The sequence below is a fragment of the Lithobates pipiens genome, unplaced genomic scaffold, assembly GCF_037356315.1.
Source record: "Lithobates pipiens isolate NorthernLeopardFrog02 unplaced genomic scaffold, aLitPip1_a1.2 Scaffold_30, whole genome shotgun sequence".
NCBI classification, from domain to species: domain Eukaryota; kingdom Metazoa; phylum Chordata; class Amphibia; order Anura; family Ranidae; genus Lithobates; species Lithobates pipiens.
The window spans coordinates 97,294,846-97,314,940 of record NW_027507791.1 but is presented as its reverse complement, the minus strand read 5'-3'; the positions used below and the strand labels follow the sequence as shown (position 1 = coordinate 97,314,940).

At 40.6% G+C, this 20,095-nt stretch overlaps 1 protein-coding gene across 2 annotated transcripts in view; it reads right to left on the bottom strand.

Moving 5' to 3' along the window:
- LOC143943111 (putative N-acetylated-alpha-linked acidic dipeptidase) overlaps window positions 1-20,095 on the bottom strand; it is a 232,883-nt gene that overhangs the window by 49,744 nt on the left and 163,044 nt on the right. For both annotated transcript variants that reach the window (XM_077464673.1, XM_077464672.1), the window contains 3 exons: window positions 15,836-15,903; window positions 4,054-4,154; window positions 341-431 (listed from right to left, as the gene is read on the bottom strand). In XM_077464673.1, the coding sequence (XP_077320799.1) occupies window positions 341-431; window positions 4,054-4,154; window positions 15,836-15,903 (260 nt within the window). The remainder of the gene's footprint in view (window positions 1-340; window positions 432-4,053; window positions 4,155-15,835; window positions 15,904-20,095) is intronic.

Here is a 20,095-nt window from a genome sequence, read left to right as displayed (position 1 = left end):
TGTGGCACGACAATTGTGTACCATTAGTATGCAAGACAATATCCTGGCACACGCCCTTTTGACAAAAATCAGACGCTTAGTTGACCAACAATCGGATCATGTGTACGAGGCTTAAGAGATAATGTAGAAAACCTTACCTAATGCCACCCCTAGGGTATGCCACTTGAGATACTGAAAGCTTATCTTGAAAGCAATGGGTCTGAATAATTCTTAAAACCGGCAATAAATATCAACATACATTTGCATATAATATAAAAATTTCTATCTGAAAGACATTTCCATTTTAGCCTGCAGAAAGTGTGAAAAAAAACTTTGCATTATTTATCTCTCTTCACAGTACCTGGTCATATGTGTAAAGAACATCTGCTGCAGAAATTCCAGTAATTTGCAGGAAAGGTGAATAATCACTTCCTGATCCCAAGCTCTTCACACTGCAATATATGAAATATATTTTAAATATTATGCATTATAATTAGTCAATGTTCTCTGACTCTGAAGGTATGTTACCAATCTACAAGTAACTGAAAGATTTGATTCCCTTTGAGTCTGCTACATTCAAGGCCAAGTCTTATGCCATGTACACACTATGAGACCCGAAAAACTGCAGATTTTGTGGGTGGGTCTGTTTTCCAGGGCTTAGTGGGTGGAGTCGTGATGTCAGTAGACTCCCCGCCCGCCTCTACACTCCCCTTGTCAACATGCATTTTCTCCTGTGTATTGCTTACACTAAACTTCTGCTATGATCACTAACATCCAGTCAAAACCCAGAAAAGTCCCCACATGACTTCAGCATGCCAAATCATACTGAGGTGTGGAACAGCCAATCCTTGCAGGGGCCACCCCCTTATCAGAACACAATAGAGCAGCAGGGGAGATCACTGCACTAACATCGGATTGTTAGTACAGTGGCTCCGACCTGAGTTGTCAGTTTTTTTTTTCGTTCAGCCCGCTGGGTTGAAGGAAAAAAAAACTAGCAGTGTGTACTAGGCTTAAGGTAAGGTTAGAACCCCTGTCAGTTTTTTTATTGCTGTCTGTGTTGCAAATTTTACTTCCTTGCTGTCTGGCAAAAAATAGTGACTGACAGTAAGACTCCAGTAGCTGTAAAAACATGACAGGGGTTCTAATTTTTTTCACACTATTCAAAATGGGGAAAAAATGCTTTGGGTATGATGCAATAAATGGAATCCAGTATACTAGCCATGTACAGTGGTGTGAAAAAGTGTTTGCCCCCTTCCTCATTTCCTGTTCCTTTGCATGTTTGTCACACTTAAGTGTTTCGGAACATCAAACCAATTTAAACAATAATTAAAAAAGAGTCCTGCGCAAATAATGCCACAAAAAATAAATAATGTATAAAAATGTGAAGAAAAACAAGAGTCAATGTAAATATTTCAAAAATAAACACACCAATAGTGTAAGTGTGTAGTAAAAAAGTACTGGAGAAAGAACAGGACCAAATGTTCCAAAAGATCAGGCTCCCAGAACTCTCACCTCAGAGATGGAATAATAAGGCAAAAGAAAGTAATTCCAGTGGACTTCTCCTTCACTTCTCTGTGCACAATCATCAAATGGTATAAACTTCTACCACTAGAGGGCCGATTCAATCTCTTATGAGTAATGCTGCAGCATAAGTATCCTCGTGGTATGAAACTTAAGCCGTTCAAAAAGTTATTTGGCTCCAAAGTAAGAGTATAGCCGCCGTTAAAGCCTTGCATCAGCTTCTATGGCTTTAGAACTTGAAAGAGTTTGTCAGTGTGTCCATTGTTATACAAGCATCCAGGGATCTCTGCTAGCAGAGATCCCTGGATGCTTGTATAACAATGGACACACTGACAAACTCTTTCAAGTTCTAAAGCCATAGAAGCTGATGCAAGGCTTTAACGGCGGCTATACTCTTACTTTGGAGCCAAATAACTTTTTGAACGGCTTAAGTTTCATACCACGAGGATACTTATGCTGCAGCATTACTCATAAGAGATTGAATCGGCCCTCTAGTGGTAGAAGTTTATACCATTTGATGATTGTGCACAGAGAAGTGAAGGAGAAGTCCACTGGAATTACTTTCTTTTGCCTTATTATTCCATCTCTGAGGTGAGAGTTCTGGGAGCCTGATCTTTTGGAACATTTGGTCCTGTTCTTTCTCCAGTACTTTTTTACTACACACTTACACTATTGGTGTGTTTATTTTTGAAATATTTACATTGACTCTTGTTTTTCTTCACATTTTTATACATTATTTATTTTTTGTGGCATTATTTGCACAGGACTCTTTTTTAATTATTTAAGTGATAGTTTGTGTTTACTATTTTGTCCCGCTGCATTTTCTGTTTCATTTAGTAGCACTTGCACTTTTGTTATTCCACAGATTGTTACATTATACTTTGTTATGCACGTAGATTTATTTCACGTCTAGCACATAGTGGCGCGAGGGTCCATTTTACACAATTTAAACAATAGTCATGGACAACACAAGTAAACACAAAATGCAATTTGTAAATGAAGGTGTTTATTATTAAAGGTGAAAAAAAATCCAAACCATCATGGCCCTGTGTGAAAAAGTGACTGCCCCCTAAACCTAATAACTGGTTGGGCCACCCTTAGCAGCAACAACTGCAACCAAGCGTTTGTGATAACGTGCAATGAGGCTTTTACAGCGTCCTGGAGGAATTTTGGCCCACTCATCTTTGCAGAATTGTCCTAATTCAGTTACATTAGAGGGTTTTCGAGCATGAACGGCCTTTTTAAGGTCATACCACAACATCTCAATAGGATTCAGGTCAGGACTTTGGCTAGGCCACTCCAAAGTCTTCATTTTGTTTTTCTTCAGCCATTCGGTGGTGGACTTGCTGGTGTGTTTAGGATCATTGTCCTGCTGCAGAACCCAAGTTCATTTCAGCTTGAGTACACGAACAGATGGTCGGACATTCTCCTTCAGGATCTCTTGGTAGACAGCAGAATTCATAGTTCCTTTTATCACGGCAAGTCTTCCAGGTCCTGAAGCAGCAAAACAGCCCCAGACCATCACACTACCACCACCATATTTTACTGTTGGTATAATGTTCTTTTTCTGAAATGCAGTGTTCCTTCTACGCCAGATATACTTGGACACACATCTTCCAAAGAGTTCCACTTTTGTCTCATCGGTCCACAGAATGTTGTCCCAAAAGTCTTGGGGATCATCAAGATGTGTTGTGGAGAAATTGAGACGAGCTTTGATGTTCTTTTTGCTCAGCAGTGGTTTTCTCCTTGGAACTCTGCCATGCAGGCCATTTTTGCCCAGTCTTTTCCTGATGGTGGAGGCATGAACGCTGACCTTAACTGAGGCAAGTGAGGCCTGCAGTTCCTTGGACGTTGTTGTGGGGTCTTTTGTGACCTCTTGGATGAGTCGTCGCTGTGCTCTTGGGGTAATTTTGGGCGGCCGGCCACTCCTGGGAAGGTTCACCACTGTTCCATGTCTTCGCCATTTGTGGATAATGGCTCTCACTGTGGTTCGCTGGATTCCCAAAGCTTTGGAAATGGCTTTATAACCCTTTCCAGACTGATAGATCTCAATCACTTTCTTTCTCAATTGTTCCTGAATTTCTTTGGGTCTCGGCATGATGTGTAGCTTTTAAGGATCTTCTGGTGGACCTTACTGTGTCAAGCAGCTCCTATTTAAGTGATGCCTTGATTGTGAACAGGTGTGGCAATAATCAGGCCTGGGTGTGGCTAGAGAAATTGAACTCAGGTGTGGACAACCACAGTTATAGTATGTTTTAACAAGGGGGGCAATCACTTTTTCACACAGGGCCATGATGGTTTGGAATTTTTTTCACCTTTAATAATAAACACCTTCATTTACAAATTGCATTTTGTGTTTACTTGTGTTGTCCTTGACTATTGTTTAAATTGGTTTGATGTTCCGAAACACTTAAGTGTGACAAACATGCAAAGGAACAGGAAATGAGGAAGGGGGCAAACACTTTTTCACACCACTGTATATGACTGCCTTGTAATCCCGGAAATATAATATACTGTTTTTCTATAAGCAAGATATATACTTTCTGTACATACTGTGGGAGATTTGGATCATGAGGCGATGGCATATTCTTAACCCACGTGTCATATACTGATCTTCGTCCTGCTCGAATTTCATCAGGGTTAGGATTTTCTACCTTTTATGTATAGAAACAAGATTTCAACAGTAGGCAGATTATTTATTTGATATTATTTATTTATCCATAATTGTAAAAATTCTACAGTCACAACTGGCTTTAAATATTGGAGGATGGAAAGTAGAGATGTGTTTTTCAAAGTCACAAAGAATTATTGATTTTCCAAGGTGAGTCACAGGGCCTCTTATTGTCTGGGCCAATTAATCTAGACTCTGAGCATAATCCCACATTTTACAGGTGCCTTTTTACGCTCTAAGGCTAGCCATACACAGCCTGATCTTTAGCAGTCCAAGCATCACTATGCAGAATCAGTATATATGAGAATGAGCACTCAGGAAAGAAGCATTTGAGAGAACATTTAAAGAATATCGAAACCCAAAACCAAAAATGTATTATATTGCAGATTGCCAGATTTTAGATGTAATGGCTGCATTAGCTTTCTTTTTCAGTAATTACAGAATATATCTGTTGACTTTGCCAGAAATGCATGTCCTTGTCACTTCCGGTGAGCTAAAAAGACAGAAAAATATCCTTATCTTTGTTGTGTAAACTACTAGTCCTATCAATTCACCATAAGAAGAGATGAACAAAGGCAGGTATTTCCGTTAACTATGTAACAAGCATGTCACGTTCCATAGACATAGCGGAAAACGGACTGCGGCCAAGAATAGACAGACAAAAATGAATGCAACCACATCAAAGGAATTGTATGCTGCATTATTTACTTTTTTTTGGGGGGGGGGGGGGGGGTTAGATATGCTTTAAGGATTACTCCCTCATCAGAAGAAGGTCCATGAAAACGTGGAGACAGAGTTAGGTCAATGATGATAATTTGGAGGTTTGGCTGTTCTCCTATTGGTTTTGCAATGAAAATTCCAACAATAATCCATTGGGAGAAGATTTATAGGGTCAGTACCCCATAAAGGTAGATTTTGATCTTAGGGGAGCCTAGTGGACCGTGCCTGGAATTTAATATATTTCAGTTCCTCTAGCAGAGTGAACTCTGCATAGCTTTATGCCTGGGCACACCCTAATCCTGGAGTTGGCAACCCATCAATTGTGGGCAGGTGACAGGTAAGCCGCGGTCCTTTTTTTTTTTTTTTAAGATTTTTATTGCGCATACAAGAAAATTATACAGGCAGTATATCTGACATGGGTTACATCCAGATCAATGAAAAGAAAAAGAAAACATTCATTATAAACAGTAATATTGGACATATCAATTGTTCCATAACTGAACCAATCATGACTCCAACCCTGTCATTCTCAAAAGTATATGCGCTCTTTTTTTTTTAACCCCAACCTAAATCCAGAACCAGTTGGATAATCCCATGAACAAAAACTCCCACCCCAAGGGATGTCCTCATTCAGTGTCACACTCTGTAGAATGGAGATGCCCCACCTCTGTTCACATTAAAAAGTGTCCTCGCTTTCTCCCCTCTGTCAAAGTTACAAAAATTGAGAGTAGTCCTAAGCAATCTAACGGTCTATTCTCTCTCTTCTTCCAATGTATTCTCGGAGTCAACCCATCTAAACCAAGCTGCAAACCTTACTTGCCGATCCCCAGAACATGGACAGGATAGGTGGCTGTATTTTCTTCTGCAGCATCTGAAAGTAGGCTTCTCCTCCTCTTCCTCTCGCCGATATTCAGCTGCCATGGGAGGAAAATACAGGGGATTGGTACCAATGTATGCCACCCCTCTTGTCCCAGTTCCTTTTTTTCTGCTGCCCAGATCCCCCTGTGTGCTCACCTGCTCCCCCCATAGGATGACGAGTGGGGAAGAGACCAATTAATATGTCACAAAGGCATATGTGTTGGAGCTTTGAGGTGCACACCCTAATACAATAGGCTGCACACACCTATGTGTACACACTATACAAAAATCGAACAATCATGCTTCGTACAGAATTTTTCTTCTGATTTTCTCATAGTGTGTTCCCAGCTTTACTGAACTTTCAAGCATTAACTTAACATTGACATGTATCATTTATGGGTTGACTGACCCTTTAATCTCTTTCCTCTAAATTATCTATTTCTATAACAGCAACATATGAAATCACTAATTAAATATGACAGTTAGAGAAGCTTTTGTATCTGCAGTATTAGGGATACAGCAATAATTGTGTGACCTTTTGCAGATGTTACAATTTCGCAGCATGAATGTACCGTAGTAAATGCCACTGCCACTGCCCTGGACTAAACAATGTTATGTAACCGAGATGATCAGTTGGTGATCAACATGATGAACCTGAACAGAAAGTGTCACAACAGGGGTCCAAACCATTGTTATGAGCCATTGCTATTTTGTATTGCTAATTACTCCATTACAGTTTTAAAGGGCAGGCTCCGTTAGTCTAAATATTTAAACAGGAAAATTGTATTTTCCAGATTACTGAGGTAACAGTTTTGTTGTTAAGATTTATAATACCTATTTTGCTAAGCAGTAGTAACTCACATTTGGTGAAGTCTGCAGATTATGAACAGTTATTTTACTCTGAATATATTAGAACATACTGCAGGGAGCACTTTTCATTTAGATAGTAATTTAGCAATCACAAACTTTACACTCTACAATATCTGGAACATAATTCCTTAAAAATATGTAAATAATAAGCAAGAAATAAAAAAATGGCATTGATATTGTAACGTTACTGATATTGTAACTCAAAGCCATGGCTTGGGCTTAGTTCACATATACGCTATATTAGCAAAAGTATTGGGACATCTGCCTTTACATGCACATGAACTTTAATGGTATCCCAGTCTTAGTTTGTAGGGTTCAATATTGAGTTGGCTCACCCTTTACAAATTTAACAGCTTCAACTCTTCTAGGAAGGCTGTCCACAAGGTTTAAAAATGTGTCTATGGGAATGTTTGACCATTCTTCCAGAAGCAAATTTGTGGGGTCAGGCACTGATGTGGATGCGAAGGCCTGGCTCGCAGCCTCCTCTCTAATTCCTCCCAAAGGTGTTCTATCTGGTTGATTTCTTTATGGACCTTGCTTTGATCACTGGTCTAAATTAGACATGTGCAATTCGTTTTGGTCCGAATACAATTTCTGATAAATTTTTGGTTACTCCAGCATGCACCAGTCCATGATGTCAGAAGGGGTAGTGCCACCGGGAGACGTAGCCAGATGGCCCTGTCCCTTACCTATATAATGTCAAAGCACAGAGCAGGCATTCAGCGGGAGGCCTCCCAGGAGCGTTTTTGATTTTTTTTTTCGGGTTGGCGGGTGGCGTAATTGAATATGGATTTACATCGAGGGACACTATTTTTGATTTTTTAATAAAGGAATTGTCAAACTATTTGATGCTTTTTTAGGGAGTATGGGTTGGGGGTACCCCAAATTTTTTTTTTATTTGGTCTGGCCAGGTATGGCCTGAGGGGGGCACGCCATTTTTTTCTTTATTATTTTTTTAAGTAGTTGTAGCAGCAATTGCAACCGCAAGTCAATGTAAATGTGATTTGACTATTTTTGTTTTCTTTAGAAATGTTGTTTTTTGCTGCAGCATATTCTATACATTCTACAGATGCGCCATTTTACAGGCAGACTAAGGGGACCCTCCAGGCACTATATTTAATCATTGTTTCAATTAAAGTAGGGTTTCCAGCCCCCATGTTGAGGGCCTGTTATGGTTTAGGAAGGGGGGTGCTCGCTAGTCCCCCCCCTTTCCTCACCTACCAGGCTGAATACCCAGATATGGTCTGGTATGGATTTTGGGAGGGACCCAATGCCATTTAAAATCCATGCCAGAACCAGAGGGCATTGGTATAGACTGGGGGGAACCCCACACCATTTTTTAAACATTTTTTTTTTTGCCAGGAAATTGTCGGCATCGTTTTCTTTACATTCGTCTGTCAGTGGGGAAGCCAACTAACAGATGATGACTCATGGCTGTTAAGGACGCGGGCGGCCAGCTTCCACACAGAATTCGAATTGGTCGATCATTTGACTGATCCAAATTCTAATCATTCTAAAAAGTTGGAATTTGTTAAAAAATTTCATTAAGGAAACAAATTTTAGAAAAAATAAAACAAATTTTAACAAAAACTAAACTAAACAAATGCCAAAACCAAACTAAACAAATTCCGTAACAAAATGGAATTAGTAACATAGCGAATATATCCAAAATTAAATTAAACAAATTTTTCGGTTCTGCACATGTCTAGTCAAAATCATTTGGTGGAGGGGGATTATGGTGTGGGGTTGTTTTTCAGGGGTTGGGCTTGGCCCCGTCTTTCCAGTAATGGGAACTCTTAGCCCTTGTACACACGGTCGGACATTCCGGCAACATAATCCATCGGATTTTTTCCGACGGATTTTGCCCGAAACTGGAGTTGCATACACACGTCGGACAAAGTTGTCAGAAAATCTGATCGTTCGGAACATGATGACATTCCTTCTTTACAATGGGACTACGTTGCGGCTAGTAGCCAATAGCTTTGGTCTCATAATTTGATCTGAGCATGCTTGGCACTTTGTCCGATCGTAATTCTCTACAAATGAATGGTAAAAGTCCGATCGGATCAATTTGTTGGAAAATTTTATATCCAGTTCTCAAACTTTGTTGGTCGGACATTCCGACGGAAAAAGTCAGATGTAGCCAACACATGGTCGGATTATCCGACAACATGGTCCGATCGAACCTTTTCCGTCGGAATTTCCAACCGTGTGTACAGGGGCTTAAAGTGGTTGTAAACTAGACATGTGCAAAAGGAAAAAATTTGTTTCGCTTCGTTTAATTTGTTAATTAATTTCCTTTAGTTAGATTCGTTAAATTCGTTTTCGGATTTCATTTAGTTTTCGACCGAATTCGAAAAATCAGTCGCATCAATTATTTCAACATGATTCAAAATGATTACAACCGCATTCTAAACCATTTCAACCAAATTCGAAAATATTTTGCGACCCAACTTTGGGGCCACGTATCTCGGGGCCACTTGGTCCTAGATGTTGTAGTGCTCGTTCTACTGTGTTTGCATACCAAATTTGGGGTTTCTAGCTCCAAGTGGCCCCGAGATATGTGGCCCCAAAGTCGGGTCGCAAAATGTCATTCTCTGCTGCAGAAAAGATTTGAATAGAAAATAATACAGTAGACTAGAAAAACAATATAACATAATAAAATTAAATGTAATATATTATATTTTATTCTGTTCTATTGTTTTTCTAGTATATTCTTTTCTATTATTTTCTATTCTATTTTATTCAAATCTTTTCTATTCAAAATCATTTTATACGAAAATCGAATTTCTATAGATATACATATATATTATATTTTTTATAGGGTTAGGGTGAGGGTTAGGGTTGGGGTTAGGGGGTTAGGGATAAGGGTTAAGGTTAGAGGGAAAGGGTTAGGGATAGGGGTTAGCATTATGGTTAGGGGTAAGGTGATGTGGCAAGTGGACAATCCACAACTTGGTCACGTGGTCGGTCACGTGGCACACTTATGGCAGGCCATGTGGCACTCGTGGCAGGTGACGTGGCATTTGTGGAAGGTGACGTGGCAAGTGAACAATGCACAACTTGTGGCAGGTGATGTGGCAAGTGGACAATGCACAACTCGTGGCAGGTGACGTGGCAAGTGGACAATACACAACATACATACATACATACATACATATATATATATATATATATATATATATATATATATATATATATATATATGTATATATATATATATATATATATATATATATATATAAATAAAACCATCTTCCGGAATTCGAATTTTGTATAGAATGAATTCAAATTTGAATAGAAAAGATTCGAATAGAATAGAAAATATTGGAAAGAATTGAATAGAAAAACAATAGAACAGGACAGAATAAAATCTATAACCATTTTCCAAAATTCTAATTTCATATAGAAATGAAACGAATTTGAACTTAAACTTATAGAAAGCAATATCATAAAAAAAATTAAAAAAAATAGAACAAATCAGAAAAAAAAAAAATAAATAAATAATATATAATATATATATATAACCATCTTCTGAAATTCAAATTTAGTATAAAAATGTGATTCACATTTGAATAGAAAATATTAGAATAGAAAATAATAGAATAGAATAGATAAATAGATAAAATATAATATATATTATTTTAATTTTCATTGTTTTGAGTTATTTTCAAATCTATTCTCGAATTTGAATTTATGCTAATCGAAATGATAATTTCAGAAGAAGGTCATATTCTTCTATTGTATTTTATTACATTCTATTAAATTCTATTCTGTTCTTTGCTATTCTTTTATTTTCATTCTATTGTGTTATTATTTTATATTCTATTTTACTGTATTCTTTTTTTAGAAATCGAGTTATATTTTTTAGATTTTTATTTGAATTTGTTTTCGATTTTGATTCAAATTGTTTTCAAATTTGATTTGACTAGAATTTTTTTCGAATTCGATTCGAATTTTGTCTGTGGTTTTTCGATTCTAAATGTTATTTCGGATTCAGTTGAATTTGTTAGCATTGTAATTCGGTAATTCGAATGCATCCGAATGTCCGAATAGTGAAAATTCGTCCGAATCGAACGAAACGAAACAAAATGCACATGTCTATTGTAAACCCCCTTACAACCACTTTTGACTACAGGTAAGCCTAAAAATTGGCTTACATGTAGCTACCCCAGATATCTCTTAAACCTGCATGGTTTAGGAGATATCCCCTGTATCAACATGTGCCGACGTCATCGGCATAGGCGTTCTGAAGCAATGGCATGTCTGTGCCTTTGCTTCAGCTAGTATTCCATTAACGGCGGCTCCTACACACATTACGGCGCATTCTGTTACCAGCGGCTCGTGCGACTCCGGCCAATCACAGCGCTGGAGCCCGCGATACCCGGGAGCGATGTCGCCGGCTGGAACAGTGTACAGGGACCAACGCCGGGGCTTCAATCTAAGGGAAGTAATTCATAATGAGTTAGTATGCTATGCATACTAGCTCATTATGCCTTTGTCTTGCAGGTTTTTTGTTTTTTTGGGTGGGGGTTTACAACCACTTTAAGGCATCAGCATACCAAGACATTTTGGACAATTTCATGCTGCCAACTTTGTGGGACCAGTTTAAGGATGGCTTCTTCCTGTGCCAACATGACTGCACACCAGTGCACAAACAAGGTCCATAAAGACATGGATGAGCAATTTTGGAGTGGAGGAATTCTATTGGCCTGTACAGAGTCTCAAACTGAAAAAAGCACCTTTGGGATGAATTAGTGTGGAGAGTGCGAGCCAGGCCTTCTTGTCCACATCAGTGCCTGACCTCACAAAAGTGCTTCTGGAAGAATGGTCAAACATTCCCATAGACACACTCCTAAACCTTGTGGACAGCCTTCCCAGAAGAGTTGAAGCTGTTATAGCTGCAAAGGGTGGGCCAACTCAATATTGAATCCAATGGACTAAGACTGGGATGACATTAAAGTTTGTGTGCGTGTAAAGGCAGGTGCCCCAATACTTTTGGTACTATATAAGACAGAAAAAGGTCTGCCGACTGACTGCTGGACAGCTGATCGGAGTGTTCTGGAGGGGGGCTGTCCCCCTGTCAGAACACAACAGAACAGCAGGGGGTCGCTGTACTAACATCAGATGGTTAGTAGAGCGGCTCTGACCTGACCTGTCAGTTTTCTTTTCATTCAACCCACTGGATTTTAACTAAAAAAAAACTAGTGGTGTGTACTAGGCTTTAGTATGTTAAAAAATAACTAATGCAAAAGGCATCTAAAACACACCATAGTGTAACAGCATCGCATAACAAAAAAGGTGTGAATATAGGCAATTTTTTATTTATTTTTTGTAATACAATAAAATGAATTGAAACTTAAAGCATAACCAATAACAAAGACTTTTTTTTGTTTTGGATAGAGTGGAGCAGGATTAGGACACCTCTCAGGTTTGAATTGCGGTCTGTGCCTCCGTTAGGAAGAGTCACTCTCTCTATTTGTCCTGTTTACCTTTATGCATTCTCTGCATTCAGTGTTAGGTATATCTACAGTGCATTCCGTAGTGTACTGTTTCTATTACACTTCAGGCAGTGTACACAGTAGCTAATACAGTGTATACAGTTTCTACTACTCTTCTGGTGGTGTACACAGTATCTAATACAGTGTGTACAGTGTCTACTACACTTCTGGTGGTGTACACAGTATAAATACAGTGCAGCCGTTGTACAGTTTCTAATACAGTGCAGGCGGTGAACACAGTATCTAATACAGTGTGTAACGTTATTACTACACGCGTGCAGCAGATTGCACCATTGCTGTTTGCAACCTATGTCTGAAGCGAATCAAGCGTGACCAGAACAGCAGCCGCTTGGGCACCACATGCTTGACCAGACATATGATGACCTCCCATGCAGTACGTTGGCCACAGCACTTGAAAGACCCACATCAAAGAAAAAGGTGGACTTCTCCTTGCTCCTCATCTGGGATCTCCAACCCTACTATGCCACCAGTCCTCTCAAAAACCTGCACTGAGAGGACTGAAGGTATAACAATAGGTGTCCCAAGTACTTGCAGCCAATCTGCTAGCAGTACACCACCAATTGATGTTAGCAGGCAAATTTCCCTACCCCAGTTGCTGAACCGTAAAAAGAAATTCTGTCCCAGTGGCAGGTTCCAAAACGCCATTTCTTTTCATGGACGGCCATTCCGGCTCTCTACCAGCATGTGGAAGGCAATGTTTTATCTTGTTGGACAGGGCAGTCAGTAGTAAGGTGCATATTACTGTTGACTCATGACCCAGCAGGCATGGGCAGGGACCTTACCTTTCCTTCACAGCGCACTGGGTAACTCTGCTGGCTACTGGGAAGGATGCAGGACAGGGTTCAGTGTTAGAGTTTGTTCCACCACCACACCTCCAAAACGCTAGTGGTGATTCTGCCACAGCTCTCTCCTCCACCCCCTCCTCTTCTTGTTCCTCTATGTCCTCTTCTGCAGATTTGTTCTCTGAACCAGCGGTGCTCCGTAAGTGTTCAAGGGGCTATGCAAGCTGTCAGGCTAAAAGATGTTATGCAGTGATTGAGTTGGTCTGCCTAGAGGACAGGAGCCACACTGGGGCAGAGGTTCTGTCAGCTCTGCAAGAGCAGGCTCTGAGGTGGTTGATGCCATGCCAGCTTCAGCCAGGAATGGTTGTATGCGACAATGGCACCAACCTTCTCTCTGCCATCTGATAGGGACACTTGACTCATGTTCCATGTTAGGCACACATCTTGAATTTGGTGGTGCAGCGGTTCTTGAGCAGGTACCCAGGCTTATAGGATCTCCTGAGGCAGGTCAGAAAAGTCTGTGGTCGTATCTGGTGGTCATACAATTGTAGTGCTCGGCTGGCTGACTTTCAAAGGGAATGCAACCTGCCCACCAACCGCCTCCTTTGTGACATGTCCACCAGGTGGAAGTCAACGTTGGCAATGCTGCAGTGGCTGCACACACAGCAGATGCCCATCAATGAGTACCTGTGCGAGTATGGCACCAGGACAGGGTCAGGGAAGCTTGGCTTCTTTTTGCCAAACCAGTGGCTACTGATCAAGGATGCATGCACTGTCCTGTCACCATTTGAGGAGGCCACAAGGATGGTGAGCAGCGGCAATGCATGCTTCAGTGATGCTGTCCCTCTCGTCTTCCTGTTGGAGTACACACTTTGTGGAATCATGGACAGGGCACTTGAGGCAGAACAGCGGGAGGAAGAGGAGAACTTCCTTACCTCTCAAGGCCCCCTTTATCCAGATTTCTTCCTGTGTGTTTGGTGGGCCCGCAGGAATGCTGAGGAGGGGGAGGATTGTGTCCGCATTAATGTAGAGGATAACACTCAGCAGCAGTCTTCAAGGGATGGTTTTCAGTCCCCGGGAACCCAAGGAGTTGTACGTGGCTGGGAGGAGGTAGTTACAGATCATGTGATCCTTAGTGACCCAGAGGACTCAGAATCAAATGCCTTTGCAAACTTACCCTGCATGGCTTCCCTGATTCTGCAAAGCCCATGGTATCTAGTAGAGGAGTCATTAATGGCTAGCAACCCTTCTTGATCCACGTTACAAGGGTAAGGTTGCAGAACTCATCCTCCCTTCACAGAGGGAGCAGAGGATGAAACATCTTCAGGAGGCCTTGAAGAAAGGTTTGTGCAATGCATTTCCAGACCCTGGGAGGTTACAATTTCCTGGTGCTGAACAACGTGTTGCTGAGACTTCGTTCAGTAACAGGAAGAGCAGTGGAGAAGGTGGCCAGCTAACCGATGACTTTAAACTATTTTTCATTCCTCAGCACCAAGGTCTGATCAGTTCAAGCAACCATCACCAGTGTCTGCATTACATGGTGCAGGAATATCTAGGGGCAAGAGCAGACTTGCAGACCTTTCCAACAGAGCATCCACTGGGTTACTGGGTTTTGCTGCTGGAGGGTTTGTAAAGATTGTGCCTGTTCACATACTCCGTTGATAGGCTCACATTCATAAAAATGAATCAGTCTTGGATCAGCAGCTATCAAGCACCTGATGCTGATGTAACTGATTGAATTTGCTATGGATGTGGGATCCCTTGAAGACTGTCTATACTGACTATCTTATTAATAATAAATCTTGATGATGCTAGTTTCTAACAATGTTTTTGGTTTAGGGCACCACCACCACCACCCAAGGCCCAATTTTCCACTCCTGTTTAACAGGGATATGTAATTAACATTTCTGATCTAATATTTCACAGCAGGGCCCATACCTGCTTCCACCAAGTAACTGAGGCCTTACAGTCTTCTGGTACCACCAGCACCTATGGCCCAATTTTCTGCAGAGTATATAGGACAGGCCATATAGTATATATACTGCTGTTCAGAATATATAGTGCCTTGCGTGCTCAGATAGGGGTCTGGTATGGATTTTGGGGGGGACCCCAACGCCATTTAAAAAAAAAATTTGGGTGCAGGGTTCCCCTTAATATCCATACCAGACCCAAAAAACCTGGTAACGGACTGGGGCGGGACCCATGCCATTTTTTTCCATGTATATTCCTGAGACCCGACAATAAATTATAGCTGCAACTAGTTTTAAATTACATTTTTTCCTTTAGAAATGTAATTTTGCTGTGGTATGGTTCTAAACACGGAATGCGCTACTTTACAACCATACTAAGGACAACCCCCAGGCCTGATATTTAAAGGAATATTTCATTTTTATTTTTTCACTTTAAGCATTATTAAACTCACTGCTCTTGTAAAAACAGGCGTTTTTAAAAACATTTTTGCATTGATATATGTCCTTTGGGGCAGGACCCGAGTCCCCAAACAATTTTTATGGCAATAACTTACATATAAGCCTTTAAAATTAGCACTTTTGAGAAGAGGTAAGTGCCTCCTGCATAGTGGGGTCCCGCAAAACCATTTGTCGGGGGGGGGGGGGGGGTGTGTGAGTGGGCCACCCCCCAAAAGGTGTTTCCCAAGTTTCATCAGCATCGAGATGTTACAGCAATACAGCAAGGTTATAGGATTCTGTACATGGCACAGGTCCTAAAACTGTTTACTTAGTCCTAATAAGGAATGGATCCTGGGCATGTTCTTTGATATTATAAATAGTCTGCAACTATACTCACAGAAAAATTGTTAAAGTGCTGACGTGATGAGTCCCTGATTTGGCAAGGAAAAAGTCTATAGTATATTACAACCTAGTGACTATTGTACTGCCTGGTAATGGATGTACCTTTCTGGCTGCGGCAAACAGTAGTTTATGCAGGATGGGAGTAGCAAGTGCACGGAGGGTGGAATTTCCTGTAAGGAAGAGATGTAATCATGAATCAAGAAATGTTTTCACTAAAACAAATAATGTCACAACCAAGAAAAACACATCTTAAATGTTAAGAAGATAAAGTTATAGTAATATGTAATTAGAGGCTTAGGATTTATTATGTTTTCTGTCAAGCACTTCAGACAGGCTACATGGAAAACCAGCAAAACAGTCTCACAACTTACTTGAATTAAAATACAGTTCCAGGAGGAATTCCTAAGTAGATGAGGTCATGTCACATTTCAAACCACTTAAATAAACTGTGTTCAAGCTGCCTGTCCTGTTCTATTGCAACATACAATATAAAGGCAGTACAGTATATACTATGTGCACCAATGCTAACCAATACCAGAGAAGAAGCCTAATGCTTCTCCACTAGTGCATAATAAAGGGAATGCATAGCATATTTTCATACATAATATTGTGTATAGTAAATATATTATAGCAGTGTTTATAGGAGGAGTGTTTTATTAACCTCCCTGGCGGTATGATTATGTCTGATTTTTGATGCTGAAAGTGGTGCATTGTTTTGCATAGAAATTTGGCATTTTATATTGTAGGCCTGTCATTTTTAAGAATAACTCATCTAAATCTGTCCAAACAAGTCTAGTTGACATCCCGGGCATGATAAAGTTTGAAACATAAAATCATAAATTATGATATAATAAATAGCTATAAATAATTATAACAAATAATATTATAATAATAATAACATTTAATAATGTAATCAAATCAAAAACACAGAAAATTGTTCAGTTGCAGAATTGTCGCCGCTTTCAGTGTTTGATGACGAATTTCCCAACAAATCACTACTGCTCAGTTCTGCAAGTGTTTCCTAGCTGGTCTAAAGCCGCTTTTGACATAAAGAGACACTTTTTGGTTGCCATGGACAATCTCAAGTTTCCAGGCAGAAAGAACAGTATGTGTATGTATGTATGTATGTATATATATATATAAATTGAATATAACACTGCATGCAAGGCACATGACGAAGCATTGGGGACAAAAGGGATAAAGGGATGTGAAATAATTTGATACAGTAATGTAAGATTACAGTGTACTGTATGTGGTATGTTTTTTTCACGTTTTTTTTTAAATTTGACAATGGGCTCCATCCCCATGCGTTGCGACGCTCGCAGGGAAAGGAGCCCGTCACAGTGTTAGAGTTAGAGTTAGATGCTAGATCTAAGTTAGATGTAACTTCCTGTTTTCTCTCTCTCTCTCTCTCAGAGAGAGAGAAAGAGAGAGAGAGAGAGAAAACCAGAAGTATGAGGAGAGGACTCCTCCATCAACGCTGATGCCTGTGGAAGGAGACACCACAGGATAGGACAACAGCAAGGTAAGTACCACTGTGCTCTCCCGGAGAACGGGGGGAGGGGGGTTTGAAGTGGCACAGCCTGGCTTCATTTAATGGGACACAGGCAGGCTGCATTTAACCACTTTGCGCCCGCTCTATAGCCAAAAGACAGCTACAGAGCGGACGCTAACTGCCGGGAGGGCGTCCTCCTGTTTACTTCCCCAATGCGCGCCGCCGCATATGAGATCATCTCTCATCGCCGGCTCCCCTCCTCACACAGAGACAGTGTGTGAGGAGGGAGAGCTTCCGTGCTGTGCAGCGTCAGTGTAAAACACACACACACAGTAAAACAGACACACAGTGAAACACACACACATGCCCACCTGTCCCCAGTGCCACCTATCAGTGCCATCTGTCCCCAGTGCCACCTATCAGTACAATCTGTCCCCAGTGCCACCTGTCCGTGCCACGTGTCCCCAGTGCCACATATTGATGCCACCTGTCCCCAGTGCCATCTAACAGTGTCATCTGTCCTCAGTAGTGCCATGTGTCCCCAGTGCCACCTGTCAGTGTCACGTGTCATCAGTGCCACGTGTCATCAGTGCCACGTATTGGTGCCATCTGTCATCAGTGTCACGTGTCATCAGTGCCACTTATTGGTGTCATCTGTCATCAGTGTCAGGTGTCATCAGTGCCACATATTAGTTCCATCTGTCATCGGTGCCACGTCAGTGTCATGTGTCATTGTGCTGGTGCTCCAGGGCCTTCAAAAGTGTAATAGGTAGTCAACAATTTAGATGTGTAATTTATGCTCCTAGAACATGTGACAGCGCTCCCTGCATGTAGGGCCTCTCTATGTGGCCAGGCTGTGGAAAAGTCCCACACATGTGGTATCGTAATACTCAGGTAGAGTAGCAGAATGTATTTTGGGGCATTATTTGTGGTATACACATGCAATGTGAGAGAAATAACCTATTATAATGACAATTTTGTGGGGAAAAAAATAAAAAACAAAAAAAATCTTAATTTGCAAAGAATTCTGGGAAAAAATGACAACATCAAAAACCTCACTATGCCTCTTACTAAATACCTTGGAATGTCTACTTTCCAAAAAGGGGTCATTTGGGGGGTATTTGTACTTTCCTGGCTTGTTCGGATCACAAGAAATGAGATCGGCCACCAGTACATCAGATGTGATGAATTTTTTATGATTCGCACTTGTAGACTCTCTAACTTTCACAAAGACCAAATAATATCCACTAATTTGGGTTATTTTTACCAAAGATATGTAGCATTATAAATCGTGGCCAAAATTTATGAAGAAAAATTTATAATTTGCATAATTTTATCACAGAAACAAAGAAAAATTCGTTTTTTTCCCCCAAATTTTCGGTCTTTTTCATTTATAGCGCAAAAAATAAAAAACCCAGAGGTGATCAAATACCACCAAAAGAAAGATCTATTTGTGGGGGAAAAAAAGGACACAGTGTTGCATGACTGAGTAATTGTCATTCAAAGTGTGAGAGCACCGAAAGCTGAAAATTGGTCTGGGCAGGAGGGGTGTTTAAAGAGGAAGTAAACCCTGATGAGTTTACTTCCTCTTTCATTCCCTGCAAAGGCAAAGCATAATGGACTACTCTGGGGTCACCTCATGTAAGGACGGACTCTGCTGGGTACACCTGATGGCATCTGGTGGCAGGTGACATGGCTAGTGAAACACTCAGGGCTCCCACTGATTCTACATTATGGTGAGTTGAATGATTTCATTCTACATTACAATGTAATAAAAGAAATAATGCGCTTCAATCATCCTGACACCATAACAACCATGGTGCCGGGATGATTGAAGTGCTAACACCAGGTATTTGGAGTATATTTATCTGCTGATTGTTAAACTTTGTAGAATACACATATTTCTATTGTTGTGTAGGATCTGGGCCTGCTGTCCCTCCATCCCTCTCCCTCTCTCTCCATTCCTCGTTCATCTCAGATGCTAACCACACCACCTTAGAGCCACGCCCACAATTTTTCTGACACCATGCCCATTTTCATCCTAAAACTTCACCAGCCGCCATTGCTAGTGCCAATTTACCTACAAGCATTTCTTCGTTGTTTGGGAGGAAACCCTTGCAGGCACAAGGAGAACATGCAAACTCCATGCAGGTAGTGCTGTATTTGGGATTCAAAATGACGACCCTAGTGCTGCTAGGCGGAAGTGCTAACCACTTAGCTACTGTGCTGCCTAACATGTATTTCACATTTGGCATGTTGGCTGTTTCTTTACTGAGCAATAAAAGGCTGACACGACTTCTAGCCTCAACTGCTTTACAAAAACAAACAAAATAAAATACATTTGTAATTCTGTCTATGTTGGAGATTTTCCCGCACTACCTGTTTGAAGAAAGGGGACATTTCTGTAGCAGAGAGAGTTTTAGAGAGAAGTAAAAACCTGACAGGGGTTCTCATGTTGCCCCACTCTATCCAAAACTAAAATAAATAAAATGTTTTGTCAGGACATACTGTTTGCCTTTCACTTTATATAGATATATACTTCTTGGCAAAAAAGTTTCCCCCTCTTCAGTTAAAGAGCAAGCCGTATAATCTAACTTTTCCAGACTGACTTTCTTTCCCTATAGCGGCGTTTTAAATATACGCCAACAATTTTCCCAAGAATAGCATGAAAGGCCCACTAGAGTCAGAAATTAGCTGAACAAACATGCAGATTTAGCCTTTTACATTGGCAGTAAAAAGCTGACACTGTGATTATATCAACTAATCTTCATTTGTGTATCTGTACGAAGTAAAACATGTACAAACGCTAATTTGCCCTCCAAGGGCCTATGCATTATTGGTCAATAGATTCAAAACAAAGGATAATG